The sequence below is a fragment of the Polyodon spathula genome, chromosome 12, assembly GCF_017654505.1.
Source record: "Polyodon spathula isolate WHYD16114869_AA chromosome 12, ASM1765450v1, whole genome shotgun sequence".
NCBI lineage: Eukaryota > Metazoa > Chordata > Actinopteri > Acipenseriformes > Polyodontidae > Polyodon > Polyodon spathula.
In genome coordinates, this window is record NC_054545.1 from 18,906,792 (window position 1) to 18,920,612 (window position 13,821).

Consider the following 13,821-nt stretch of genomic DNA (forward strand, 5'->3'; position numbering starts at 1 on the left):
CATGAGCACTATAAAACAGATATATTAGATTGGAATGGGAATGGAAATTGGTTTAATTCCCTTAGAAGTTGCAATAAAATGATACATTACAAATCCGTTCTCTATTCAGTACATCTAAGAGCTTTCTTTGAAAAGGCCTGGTCCTTTTTTTAAGATCATTAGTGTTTATTTGAAATGAGTTGCCTTTCACATTGCCATACACCTGATTGGGTATTCTGTAAATCACAAGAACTGATCCTGATTCTTCAAAGATGCATTGATTTTTTATGATTATTCCAGTTAGTTAGTTAGTGCATGTGTTGGTCAAACAATGTGCCCAATGTGCCCTGAGATGACATCACAAACAATATCACATTTACGTTTCGGCAACATGGACTCACAGCTTTTGCCACAATGATTTGCACTAAAGCACTTTTTTTGGAATATTCCTCTACTGCTTTTTTAAGTTAAAATGAGAATGGATTACATTTGAACAAGACTGAAGGAGTCTGTCTGTAACTAAGGAGAGTTCTACTGTACCAGGTCTGATACAAAAGTATGGATGCTGGTTTTTCAATTAGAAGATTATTTAGAGATGAACATCCCGTTCAGGTGAGCTGTTTTGGAATCGGAGTGCACAATCTTTATAAGGCAGCCCTTTATACCATTCGCCCCAGAATGTAATTTCACTACCACTTACACGCTCATTATAAGGTGGAACACCAATAACGATGGTAACTCTGACCCAGACTCTGAAGTCCTAAAGGGAACGGCTTTCATGGAAGTGCTCACCTTGTAGCTTCTTCAGCACGGCCACCTCCATCTTGAGGACTTGTTTAGGCTGCTGTGCCGACTCCACTTTCAGAGCCAAGCTCTCGCGGGTCAGCAGGTCCACAGCCTCGTAGATCTCTCCAAACCCACCACCACCAATCTTCTTGAGCTGGGGAACACAGAGGTTGAGGGGGGGCGGGGGTTAGAACTGACCTTTCTGCACAAACTGTTTTAAATATGCATGCTGGCAGCTCTCCACAGATGCAAAGAGAGGCTTCTTAATTTAAGATTTGCTCTGTCTGAGTTTAACATAGTAGACTATATGTATTTCAGTTTTACCGTTTATGATTTTTATGAACTAGTAGGGAGAGTTGAGGGCTCTCTTACAGTATAGATGGGTACAGATCAAGGGAGAGTTGAGGACTCTCTTACAGTATAGAGGGGTACAGACCAAGGGAGAGTTAGGGGCTCAATCTATCTGTTAAAGTACATATACTTAACACAATAATTCCAGTTAATCTATCACCAGTGCTCCAGATAAGGTTTTGGAAGTCGAGTACTTTCAAAAAATGCTGTACATATTTTATTTATAACTTGTGGGGTATTTATTACTACAGCCTAGCATTTTAACTGTAATGTTACTTTGAACTACTGTACAAAAACACGGTTTGACAATAAAAACAAAAACTAAAACTACTCCTGTTTGCTTTATTGACCACAAACAATATGGCTGTGAGCAAATCAACACAGAAACTGAATATTATATATACATATACAAGTAGTGGACAAAAAATGGAAACATCTGGGTAAATGAAGTATATTGAAAGCAAGGGCTTCCACACAAGTGTGACTCCTGCGTTAATTAAGTAAATAACATCCCAGCATGCTTAAGGTCATGTATAAAAATGCTGGACAGGCCTGGTTGCCTGTAACTATGGCTAGCGTGGCTATAAGAGGAGACCTCAGTGACTCTGAAAGTGGGGTGATTGTTGGGGTGCGCTTGGCAGGAGCTTCAGTGACCAAGACAGCTCAACTTGCTGATGTTTCACTAGCAACTGTGTTTAAGGTGATGTCGGCATGGAACTCTGAGGGAAAGACATCAGCAAAGGGCAACAGTGGGTGGAAGCGCATTCTCCAGGATCGTGCATTAATTCGAAGTGCAAGGCAAAACAGGCAAGCAACTGAAGATCAACTGACTGCAAATTTCAACCAGGGGCGTGAGCAGCCAGTTTCATCAAATGGTTTGCCGAGAACTCCACATAGCAGGATACCATATTGGGCCAACGCCCTATTAAGTGACTTTACATTGGTGTTTCTATTTTTTTTGTCCATGTGAACATACTTTAATAAAAAAAATGTCCACAAATATTTTTTAAAAACTGTACCGATATTCTCCGAATTGTCTCCCAATACAGAATCTTGTATTTCTACAAACATTCGGTTGACAGACAGGTTAGGTTGAGGGGGACTAAGACGGCGTAGATTAATCCTAAAGGCAGCTACACATCTGACACCATGTGACAAGCGAGCATGTGCAATGCTGCGACAAAATTAATAGAACCTATACCTTTCACACCACAGGCAACACAGGGACAACATCATGGTGATGCAAAATACATAGGACTGAATCCTATTTTTTGCGAGTTTGTCGCGCAACAACTAGGGAATTGAGCAATCAGAGAACAGCTTCAATGCACAGTCCACCAAGTTTAAGCAGTATTCAAAATGACGGAATAATACTTGCCATGAAAAAATACTGAGAGCTTCAAAGATCACTGCAATTATAAAAATACAGTGATGAAAGATAATGAATGGGAGTCCATTTCAAAGCAACTAGATATAGCAGGTATATATGATTTATTGCTATATATTTTAAAATACCGTCAAAGACACTCAGAAAAAGATATTTCCACATCATGTTGATGAATATGTACTAGTAAATAATATTTTTGTCAATAGCAATTTTAGAGTTGTATAGAGCTGGCAGTTTTTAAACCTTTTGCATCACGTCTCTCTCACTTCAGGTGTGTATGGTCATGTCACTGCAAAAGTATATTTTCGCCTGATGAAGAATCATATTGCGTCTGGTGTGTAGTGGTTTAGGCTTATTCACCAGTCACAAACACGCATTGCAAGTAAGTGGATTCAACTGCATGTTTTTTGTTGTTTTTAATTGAAAACCCATACTTACTGGGCATGTGTTTCTGACAATTCCCAGGCTGCCTACAATGAGCTGTACTGACATGATCCATTCCCTAGCTACCGCATGCAGTTTATTAACAATTAACCATTGAGACGACGGGAACTAACAAAGTACAAGAAGCTTCATAACATGTGAACTCAAACTGTGCAAAAAATGTGTATTCTTTACACATTCAATTTAAATATTATGCATAATCCATCTTTTTTCAATAAGTAAAATACCCTTTACACAGCTTATCTGGAGCACTATCTATTACCGTCACTGTTGATCTCAAATGTTCGTATATGAATGAAACACCTCATGTTAAATGTGTATTTCATTTTTAGTGGTATTTTTTTCATAGCATTAGTAAACAATAAAAGTGGCAAACGTCTCTTGCCATGCTGTACTTCCTGTCGAAGTGAATTGCTTCTGGGAGTCCTTGTAGAAAACCCAAATCGGAACATTTTTTTTCAGACAGACTCTTTCTGATTGTGTGCAGAGCAGATTGCATCCAGAGCTGAATTTTAATAAGCAACATGTTTCTGCTCAGAGCTGTTAGACCATTCCAGATTCCAATTACCTCCCCCAACACAGCCTAATTGTTTTTAATGAGCGCAAACTACCTTTGAGAGGCCTGGAGTGCTTCAAGATGGGGGTGGCAGGCTCCTTCTACAAGGCAACAGCACTGCCAAAGAACTGAAGGTCTGTAAAGACTGGTGAAGACTGAAGCAGACTGTCTGTTTTCAAAACAACCCATACCCCAGAGTAAAGAGGAATTAGGGGGTTTGACAAAGTTCGTCCTAGTCAATACTTTAAGCATAGCACAGAAACCAGCACTAGAGGACACAGTTGGAAATGAAGTGGAGACAGACCTACATTAGGACAGAGAGTAGGAGACACTCCTTTACACAAAGTGGGGAGGGGACAGAATGGGTTATCTAGCCATGCTGTTGATGCTGAATGATTGAATGATTGTTTACTGAATAAGACCAGACTTAACAAAGTTTCAAGATTAGTCAGCTACAAGGAACTGGATCAGTGCTGTTGGGCTCTTTATTTAATTTTTTTTATGTTCTCATGCAATTTTTTTTTCTGGTGTGTACTGCATCAGTAAATTACAGCATTGTTCAATCTGTTCAAGATCAAATTAATGCAACTGGATTGTGCTGAAGAGACTGGGTTATTGTGGGTTGATTCATGTCTATCTCCGGGGCAGGTACAGCAGAGGGTTGAATTTATTGCACATACAAGTTTGAATTGAAATATTATCTGTTGTGCTATCATTACCTATCTGGTATCTGATCTATTTAATATTTATTTTCTTTCATTATCACTATGTAGAAAAGACCAGATGCAAATGTTTCATTTTGTTTTCGTTTTGCAAATCTACTTGAAAGTAATCTAAAGGGAGAGTAAAAATCTCCACCTTTCTGTCCCTCACTGTTTCTGTGAGAGAAGAAACTGAACTTGAGTAAAGAAGAAACAAAAACATCTCCAGGCTTTTATCAATGAAAATGACATCTGGCTCCTTACCACTTTCCATCGCTCCTTGACCAGGATGCCGCCGGTGAGGATGTCAACCTGCTCCCCTCCCCCACTCATCCTGTCACCTTGTGCCTTAGGCGCTGTCCAGATCAGATCCCAGCATTGGGCTCTAGGGGGCGCCGGTCAGCCAACCACTCACTGTGGAGAAAACACATATATAACCAATGTTTCCATTGTTAAATATGATACAGTTCCTTCATGTATTTATGTATTCACTATCTCCTACTGGGGATGAAATCCCATGCAAATAGGGTACAGTAGAGGCGGTCAGCGGTCAGCCGTCACACTTCACCGGTTTTCAAATACTATATTACTTCACTTTGGCGCCACCCTTGTATTAAAGACGCCCTCGTATTGACACCGCAGTCATATATCAGCTTTAAAATAGTGGCCGTCCTCGAATAAAAGCCGCTATCAATAAAGAAACACACACAGTAAACAAATAAACATGCAACACTGACTATGTACATGTAACACCCTGAAGAGATGGGAGCCTCAATCTAGCACGTAAATTTAAATCTAATGAACACACACATAGTAAGCACATTTTACTTTCTGGTAATACAGTTCTGAAAGAAAATGCAAAATAAACTACTTACAGAACAGCAATCCTTCTTGTTTTTAGTTCAATTGTAATGTACAATGTGCTTACCATCTATAAGAAGATTTAGTTTAGGTTTCTCCTACAGAGAAATTACAAACATTAAGTTACAGCAAGAAAAAAAAAAAACCGAGTAGGATATATTGTAGTTTTTACAGAAATCTAACTGATATTCCGAGGTAATTTTTGGTGTAGAAAAACATCTATGTCACACTGTTGGATTTAACTGCTACACCAGCATTGTCCCGCCCCTTAACAACCAATACACACTCCTGATTCGCTGGTACAGTACTCCCCTAACCTTCCAACTCCCACCTAATAGGCTTCGGTAACTGTCACCGATAAATGTACTGTAGTCAAAGTAGGTTAGCCACACACACTGCTACATACTGGTAGGCTACCGTATTACAGAAAATAAGCAACCGCGATACTTCTAAAATGTCACAAATCATGTAATAAAATATCGCAGTGTTTGAAAATCGTAGTATTATTAATAAAGGTCGCCCTTGTGTAAAGGCCGCCCTCTTTTAAGTGCTGCAGTCATTTTGATCAATTTAAAATAAACGCAGCGGTGCCAAATTGAAGTAATACGGTATCTGTAGAACAGTTTGAGAATACCAGATTCTGGGGATATGGGGGGGGAGTCTGTCTGTCTGTGCATGCATCTGTCTGTGTGTGTGTAACACCTACATTTTTGCATAAACTGTTTCTGGAAAACCACTTATTCAATTGACATGACATTTGGTGTTAAAAATATGTTGTTTAAGTTATTGAAAGTTCTCTGCTTTGCAGACATTAAAAGAACATTTGAAAACTGGAAATGTTCAGCCTCATGTCACACCCACGATAACCGCACTGGAGATGAATGACCCATTTATCTTTACACACCCAGAAATACTGACCAGCTTCACTTCCAAATGTTAAATGTTGTCTCATTGGAAGAAAAGTGTACAGAAAACTTCCATGCAAGCACAATATATAAAATTATAAAAATTATTATTTTATCAACTTTAGAGATAATATGCAGGCTACCTGGGGTCTAATTTAGTTAGCAGTTTTGTAGTCGGCGCACACAGATTGCTGGCAGGCTTCCCAAAGACAACAACCTGCTTTGTATCTGGGTTCACAGGAACAAAGCAGGCTTAATTCACTGGAGGCACAAAGCAGCCTTTCCTCACAGATTGTTCTGTGCACCGTTCATTTGAGCTGTAATCTAGTGATAATGCTGCTCAGACAGGGGGTTCTGATATAATACACACCAAATCAAGAAATAGAAATACGACAAAGAACAATGCTGTTTTATTTTCTTTAAAAGGGAAGTCTCAACAGGCCTGTTTACATGTTGGTTTGTTTCATGTGTATGGACAATGCGCGTGAAACTTGGCAGGGAAAGCTCGTGAAAATGTCCCAAAAAACAAACACTCAGTATTTTACTGTGAAAGTCTCAATTTCTTGTGAGATTTGTTGAAATGCTTGTGAAATCAACTCCCACTTACACATGTAAATACAAGTTTCTCGTGAAAATGTTAGCTTGTTCAAGTCCTTTCGTAAAGTTGCTATAAAAGTCACATGGGAATGGTCGGCAGGGAAATTCATGTTTTGTTTGCTGTATTTCCTTTATCAGATTGATGTTGCAGATAACCCCACTTTTTTCTCCGTCTTCCCTAGAACTTTGCATAATGCTAATCATACACAGATCTAAATGTATTTGTAAAGTATCCTACTGATTGTATTTACCCAAGTTTCTGTTTAAAACTATTACTAAAACGTTTGGTAAACTGCATCGTGGGCTTGTGAATTCAGGTGGTTACAGCTACTGTACAGTACTTCAGACTATACTTGCAAATAGCTTTCCAAACCACTGTCAAAACGCCTTTATTGTAAAGTACTACTATGTTTAAATGTGTATAACTATACTCCAATGCAATTTCTCCTAGTTAAGTCTGAGCAAAACCCGTGCCCATCCTCCACTTACATCTGTGGTGGGGTGAAGAGACTCTGTGTTAACATCCATAAGGGAAGAGGATATGATGAGGCAGCTTGATACAATGCACAACACAAACATTGTTGAGCTCACTGTCCAAATAAAATGTGGTGTGGAATTTTTGCGACTCATTTCTTGGGAATCAACAATACTCAATATTCTAATTCTTTATTAAGCAGAAGCAGTCACACAAGCACAGCGCAAATGAGGATGCTATATTTGGTATAAAAAGACACAAAATAAGCTAACGAAACAAAAACATTACATAATAAAATTACAACGTCGGGTTACAAAAATAAAGATTGTAGTGCATCTCTAATAGCAGGACCTTCGTCATATCGCTGTTAAGCAATTCTTGCTGAAGGCTGGGGTAGCTGTTCCTCTGCTTACCTGAACACCTCCTTACGGTCCTGGCACAGATTGTGCAGGATACAGCAGGCTGCAACAATTTGAGGAACAAGCTCGTGGTACACTTCAGTATGCTTCAGTAGTATCCGCCCCCTACCTTGCAATAGCCCAAACGCCTGTTCAACAACCATTCGGATTTCACCCAGTTTATTATTAATCCTTTGTGGTCCATTTATTCAGCACTTCTCAGGCGCGTCAGGCCCAATTTATTTTCACACGCACTGTTTAAAATATATTTTTTGTCAGAGCAAAACAGGTTTAAAAGGCACTTGATCACAAAAGGACACTCAGTACTGTATCTCCAGCCAAGCCCCACCCCTTGTTCGCTGTATTTTTCACATGCCTCTTTATAGACGTGGATACTGATAAATTCTCTCCTGATCAATCTTTTTTTACACCAAACTCCTCAATAATGCGATCCAAGTCATTATTTTATTACTATAACATCTCAAAAAGCTCTGCAAACGTCTGTGATATTCTTTGAGCGCTGGATGCAGATGCAGCTATCTCCTTTGTTTATGTCCGTGTTATCTTTGTGGTGCACGGGTCTATCAGATATGCCCTTTTTGTTCGGCCTATTGGCCTCACTCAGCCATGGAAATGTTTCCACTGCTTTTTCCAGAGAAAAAATGACTACAGACCTGTGCTTTACGTCTTTTTGATGACATTGAACAGGGTCCGACATCGGACTGGAAAGGGAAAACTGTAATGTCGGACCTGGTCTGACATAGGACCACAAAGGTTTAATAAAAGATCTAACCCCTAAAATCTAATTTTTTTTTCAATGTTTGCGCTAGGAAGGAGAAGCAATCATGGCAGCAAGCAAGGACTCATTAGAGCCTGTATGTATGTTATCACAAACTGAAAATGCGAGGGGAGTACCAAGAAAGAAAAAAGATCATAGTTAACTAGAGGAGCAGAGTCTAGATAAAAACAAAAAAACACCTGCATGAGACTTCCCCTTTAAGGCCGCGACAGACAGGCATGGCGCAGCATGCAAGGCATTTTGCCGGCTGTATCGCTGGCATTGCTTTCATCTGGTGTTTTTCATTCTTAGTTAAAAATAATTGGTTCAAGTAAATTCAAATGCAATGTCAAAACACATGTAATAGTTTATTTTTCTTGTACGACACAAACAAATTTGAACAAGACAAACTCACAGAGAATACATATTTGTACCAGGTATGCAGCCAATACCTCGAACCGATACTGTTGGCCTTCTCACCCTGAAAGCAAAAAGTCAAATGAGTTTACAAAACAATATATGAAGCTGCCAGCTGAAATGGTTTAGGAATTCCAGCTTTGTAGAAGCAGCGACAACAAATTTGCAGATTCACACAAGATGCCCTTACGAGGGGGCTTAATCCATCACACCTGAAGTGCAGAAAGGGGTACCTCACCTACACAACAGGCTGGTTTCAAACACCTGGATTAGCACTAATCTTGAACGATACAGAGTCTTAGTAATTGTCACATATGGGAAACTTAATAGTTGTGTCATTTTTTTATAATAATTTTCTGGGAACTAATTCTATAAAAAAAATAAAAAATAAAAATGAACACACAGTACACACAAAAAAACCCATAGTGACAATAAAAAACATGCTTTGTTTAACAAACAAAAAAGCGTTTTACACATACAGCTTCACTTTGTTCCTTTACATAGTAGCCTATGGCAGAGCATAGAGATGGTTTAAATAATACACCCTCTGTATCTACAGTAATTACGGAGATCAAACCACCAGAGCAAAACTGCAGTGCACTGTCTCCTCCGAGGGTTTATAAAGCATGTCTCAGTACAAAACAAACAGCCTGGAGAACCATGACAGAGGGAGCTATGCAGGGAAGCAATTTATGTACTGTTATACAATCTGTACAAAAAATAACAGCTATCAAATATAAACTTCAATAGGTAAACACAGATGTAATAATAACAGTGCAAGAAACTACTTAGAAAAACATTTAAACTGCCTTCCTGTAGCTGGGTGTTTCTTCTTGTAAAGTTACTATTGTTTTATTGAACTGCCTGTTAGTCTTTTGTTTTATTAAATACAGCCGCTTTTTCACAGACATTTACTGAACAATCACTCAGGTTTTACTTATTTCGCCTTATTCCAGAAAATCCATGACTACAAATCGGTAGATACATACATTTATTTAAATCACTATAGTAATTAGTTTGAGTGCAATGCAAGGTTATATGTTTAATGTACTGTAGTACTGATACAGCTGAAGCAGGTGAGCTTTATTTCAGTCCCTCGCACCTCATACTGACACTACATGACACAAAAAACAGTATCTGCAATATCTCATATACTTTATTCCATAAATCCATGTTATAATGTTAGGTTCTAGTTTTGTACAATTGTGCATTGTTCTCCTTTCCAAAAACAGGAGTCAGTTAGAGACTGGAGGAAACCCTTTGAACATTTGACTTGAAGTATACATAAGCTGGTATACAGTCATGCGGATGGAGAGATGCCTTCACATACCCCCAGTCTTACTCTGTCGATAGCTACAGTATGACCAGTCCTGTAAATAAACTTGTCAATGGACAGATAAACAGACAGACAGGGTCCGTATCACCCCAGATTCAGATCCTGTTAATAACTTGTGCTGAAGAAAGTGATTTTCATCATAACTAGGTAAGCAACTGTCTTTGTATTTTTCAAAATGTAAATGTGAAATAAATACATATAAGGATGATTGGACAGACAGCTTCCATATACAGTATCGCAGAGTCTAATTCATTAACCCTTTGCGGTCCTACGTCAGAACAGGTCCAACATTACAATGTTTCCTTTCCAGTCGTCTTGTCCGACATCATCAAAAAGGCGTCATACACAGGTGCCTGGTCGTTTCTTCTTTGGAAAAAGCAGATAAAAGCTTTCAATGGCTGAGAGAGGTGATACAAGCCGAGAGAAGCCGAAAAAAAGAAAACGGAGGCGGATCTGAGCAATAGCGACAGTCCATTCACCAAAAACACAACACAGACATTAGGGTATGATAACCGTTAAAATACAGTGGTAACCTTAATATCACGGTATACAGTACATCATGCAAGTCATCAAATAAAGGCTCAAAATAAAGTCTAATGTAAATCACTTAAATTACCGTAATTCACAAAAATAAAACCAACAAAACACACTTGCTTTCATGGAATGATTTAAACATTTGGTATTTAGTATTTTACACATGTGGAGTTTGTAAAAAAAGATTTCTTCACTTACCTAAGAAAATTGGAATACTGTTATAACTTGTTTAAACAAAACTACGTTGATAACACCGTGTAACAATTTTTTATTTTTCTTGGTTCCTGGGTAGTAAGTGTTATTTCCTAATTGCTTATGCCTCAAAAGTATAGAAAATTGCTATTATTCCCCACAAACTTTGCTTTTGTGACCAGGACAGTGATATTTTGAAATTTACCTATTTTCCAGAACATTCCAGATAGATTCAGTGCTGAGTAAACTTGGAGTAACTTCTAGAACTTTCTAGAACTTTCCAGTACTATAAATAGTAATATAAATACAGGAGCCTTAAGCCCACCATTTCAGTTTAGTTCCAGCTGCCTAAGTGGATACGTATCTGCATTTTTCTGAGATGGCCTTGAAGTATGATGAGTACGGCTGGGAGGTCATAGGAGACTTCAAAATGGTGGCATTCCTGATGGGTCTCCAAGGCAGTTTTACCAAGTTTCCCTGCTATCTTTGTCTTTGGGACAGCAGGGACACCAAGGTGCACTACCACAGGCGGGAAGTTCTCTGTGGGGAAGAACAACGTCAAGTGGGAGCCACTGGTGGACCCCCGGAAGGTGCTGATGCCACCATTGCACATCAAATTGGGCCTTATAAAACAATTTGTCAGAGCTCTAGATAAGGAGTCGGCAGCCTTCAAGTACCTACAAGACTTCTTCCCTAAGCTGTCTGAGGCAAAGGTCAAAGCCTGTGTCTTCATTGGACCACAGATAAAGATGATCCTGGAGTGCAACGAATTCCCCAAGAAGCTCACTAGTAAGGAGAAAGCGGCTTGGAACAGCTTTGTCGCAGTGGTTCGGGGCTTCCTGGGCAATCACAAGGCCGAAAACTACAGTGGCTTGCGAAAGTATTGACCCCCCCTTGGCATTTTTCCTATTTTGTTGCCTTACAACCTGGAATTAAAATGGATTTTTATTTGGATTTCAAGTAATGGACATACACAAAATAGTCCAAATTGGTGAAGTGAAATGAAAAAAATAACTTGTTTAAAAAAATTCTAAAAAATAAATAACGGAAAAGTGGTGCATGCATATGTATTCACCCCCTTTGCTATTAAGCCTCTAAATAAGATCTGGTGCAACCAATTACCTTCAGAAGTCACATAATTAGTTAAATAAAGTCCACCTGTGTGCAATCTAAGTGTCACATGATCTGTCACATGATCTCAGTATATATACACACCTGTTCTGAAAGGCCCCAGAGTCAGCAACACCGCTAAGCAAGTGGCACCATGAAGACCAAGGAGCTCTCCAAACAGGTCAGGGACAAAGTTGTGGAGAAGTACAGATCAGGGTTGGGTTATAAAAAAATATCCGAAACTTTGAACATCCCACGGAGCACCATTAAAGCCATTATTAAAAAATGGAAAGAATATGACACCACAACAAACCTGGCAAGAGAGGGCCGCCCACCAAAACTCACAGACCAGGCAAGGAGGGCATTAATCAGAGCGGCAACAAAGAGACCAAAGGTAACCCTGAAGGAGCTGCAAAGCTCCACAGCGGAGATTGGAGTATCTGTCCATAGGACCACTTTAAGCCGTACACTCCACAGAGCTGGGCTTTACGGAAGAGTGGCCAGAAAAAAGCCATTGCTTAAAGAAAAAAATAAGCAAACACGTTTGGTGTTCGCCAAAAGGCATGTGGGAGACTCCCCAAACATATGGAAGAAGGTACTCTGGTCAGATGAGACCAAAATTGAGCTTTTTGGCCATCAAGGAAAACGCTATGTCTGGCACAAACCCAACACCTCTCATTACCCCGAGAACACCATCCCCACAGTGAAGCACGGTGGTGGCAGCATCATGCTGTGGGGATGTTTTTCATCGGCAGGGACTGGGAAACTGGTCAGAATTGAAGGAATGATGGATGGCGGTAAATACAGGGAAATTCTTGAGGGAAAACTGTTTCAGTCTTCCAGAGATTTGAGACTGGGACGGTTCACCTTCCAGCAGGACAATGACCCTAAGCATACTGCTAAAGCAACACTCGAGTGGTTTAAGGGGAAACATTTAAATGTCTTGGAATGGCCTAGTCAAAGCCCAGACCTCAATCCAATTGAGAATCTGTGGTATGACTTAAAGATTGCTGTACACCAGCGGAACCCATCCAACTTGAAGGAGCTGGAGCAGTTTTGCCTTGAAGAATGGGCAAAAATCCCAGTGGCTAGATGTGCCAAGCTTATGGATACATACCCCAAGAGACTTGCAGCTGTAATTGCTGCAAAAGGTGGCTCTACAAAGTATTGACTTTGGGGGGGGGGGTGAATACTTATGCACACTCAAGTTTTCTGTTTTTTTGTCTTATTTCTTGTTTGTTTCACAATAAAAAATATTTTACATCTTCAAAGTGGTAGGCATGTTGTGTAAATCAAATGATACAAACCCCCAAAAAATCAATTTTAATTCGAGGTTGTAAGGCAACAAAATAGGAAATATTGCCAAGGGGGGTCAATACTTTCGCAAGCCACTGTATGTGGAGGTAGGCTATCCTGCTGCAGTCGCGGGTCTGTGCTAGTTTTAACTGAGACATTGGTCGTGTTCTTATAGCGCAGAATTCCGCAGTTCTGCACATTGCTGCACAAAATCGCGGAGATGTCCTGTAGACTTTACTCAACAGCCACAGAAATCTGTGCAGACTCTGCATAGCCCAGCGCAGCTTTGAAATGTTACTGCGGGAGGCTGGCTGCGGCTGTGAACCAAAGAGACGATGCAAAGATCACGAGTGACCTGCTAATCGTAATGCAAATAACCACTAAAACTACTGCTGCCACCTTGTTAGCGGAGGCGAACGACATTTTATCATTATACAATGAAGCCGTTAACAGCCTTGTCCACACTATATTAAATAAATAAATCAATTATAAAAAAAAAACTAAAAAAAACCTGACTGTTGATAATCCAGAGAAATATAAATTTAGCACGTTGAAAATGTGTGCTGCGGCACAAGGTTTGGAGAAGGCGTTTCTCTAAAAGCTGCGAGTGACGTCAGAAAGACAGCAGCCAGGAGCAGCCGGAGCAGCAAGCTCTGGGTAACAGAACGCAGCAATTGAAACGCGTATTCTGTGTAGTTTGACGGCTTCCTTCAAAACC

At 39.7% G+C, this 13,821-nt stretch overlaps 1 protein-coding gene across 4 annotated transcripts in view; it reads right to left on the reverse strand.

The window, feature by feature from the left end:
- ttbk2a (tau tubulin kinase 2a) overlaps positions 1–13,821 on the reverse strand; it is a 73,427-nt gene that overhangs the window by 48,267 nt on the left and 11,339 nt on the right. For all 4 annotated transcript variants that reach the window (XM_041266552.1, XM_041266551.1, XM_041266553.1 and 1 more), the window contains exons 2-3: positions 4,469–4,618; positions 772–919 (exon numbers count right to left, since the gene is read on the reverse strand). In XM_041266552.1, coding sequence (XP_041122486.1) covers positions 772–919; positions 4,469–4,537 — 217 coding nt within the window. In that variant the 5' untranslated portion in view covers positions 4,538–4,618. The remainder of the gene's footprint in view (positions 1–771; positions 920–4,468; positions 4,619–13,821) is intronic.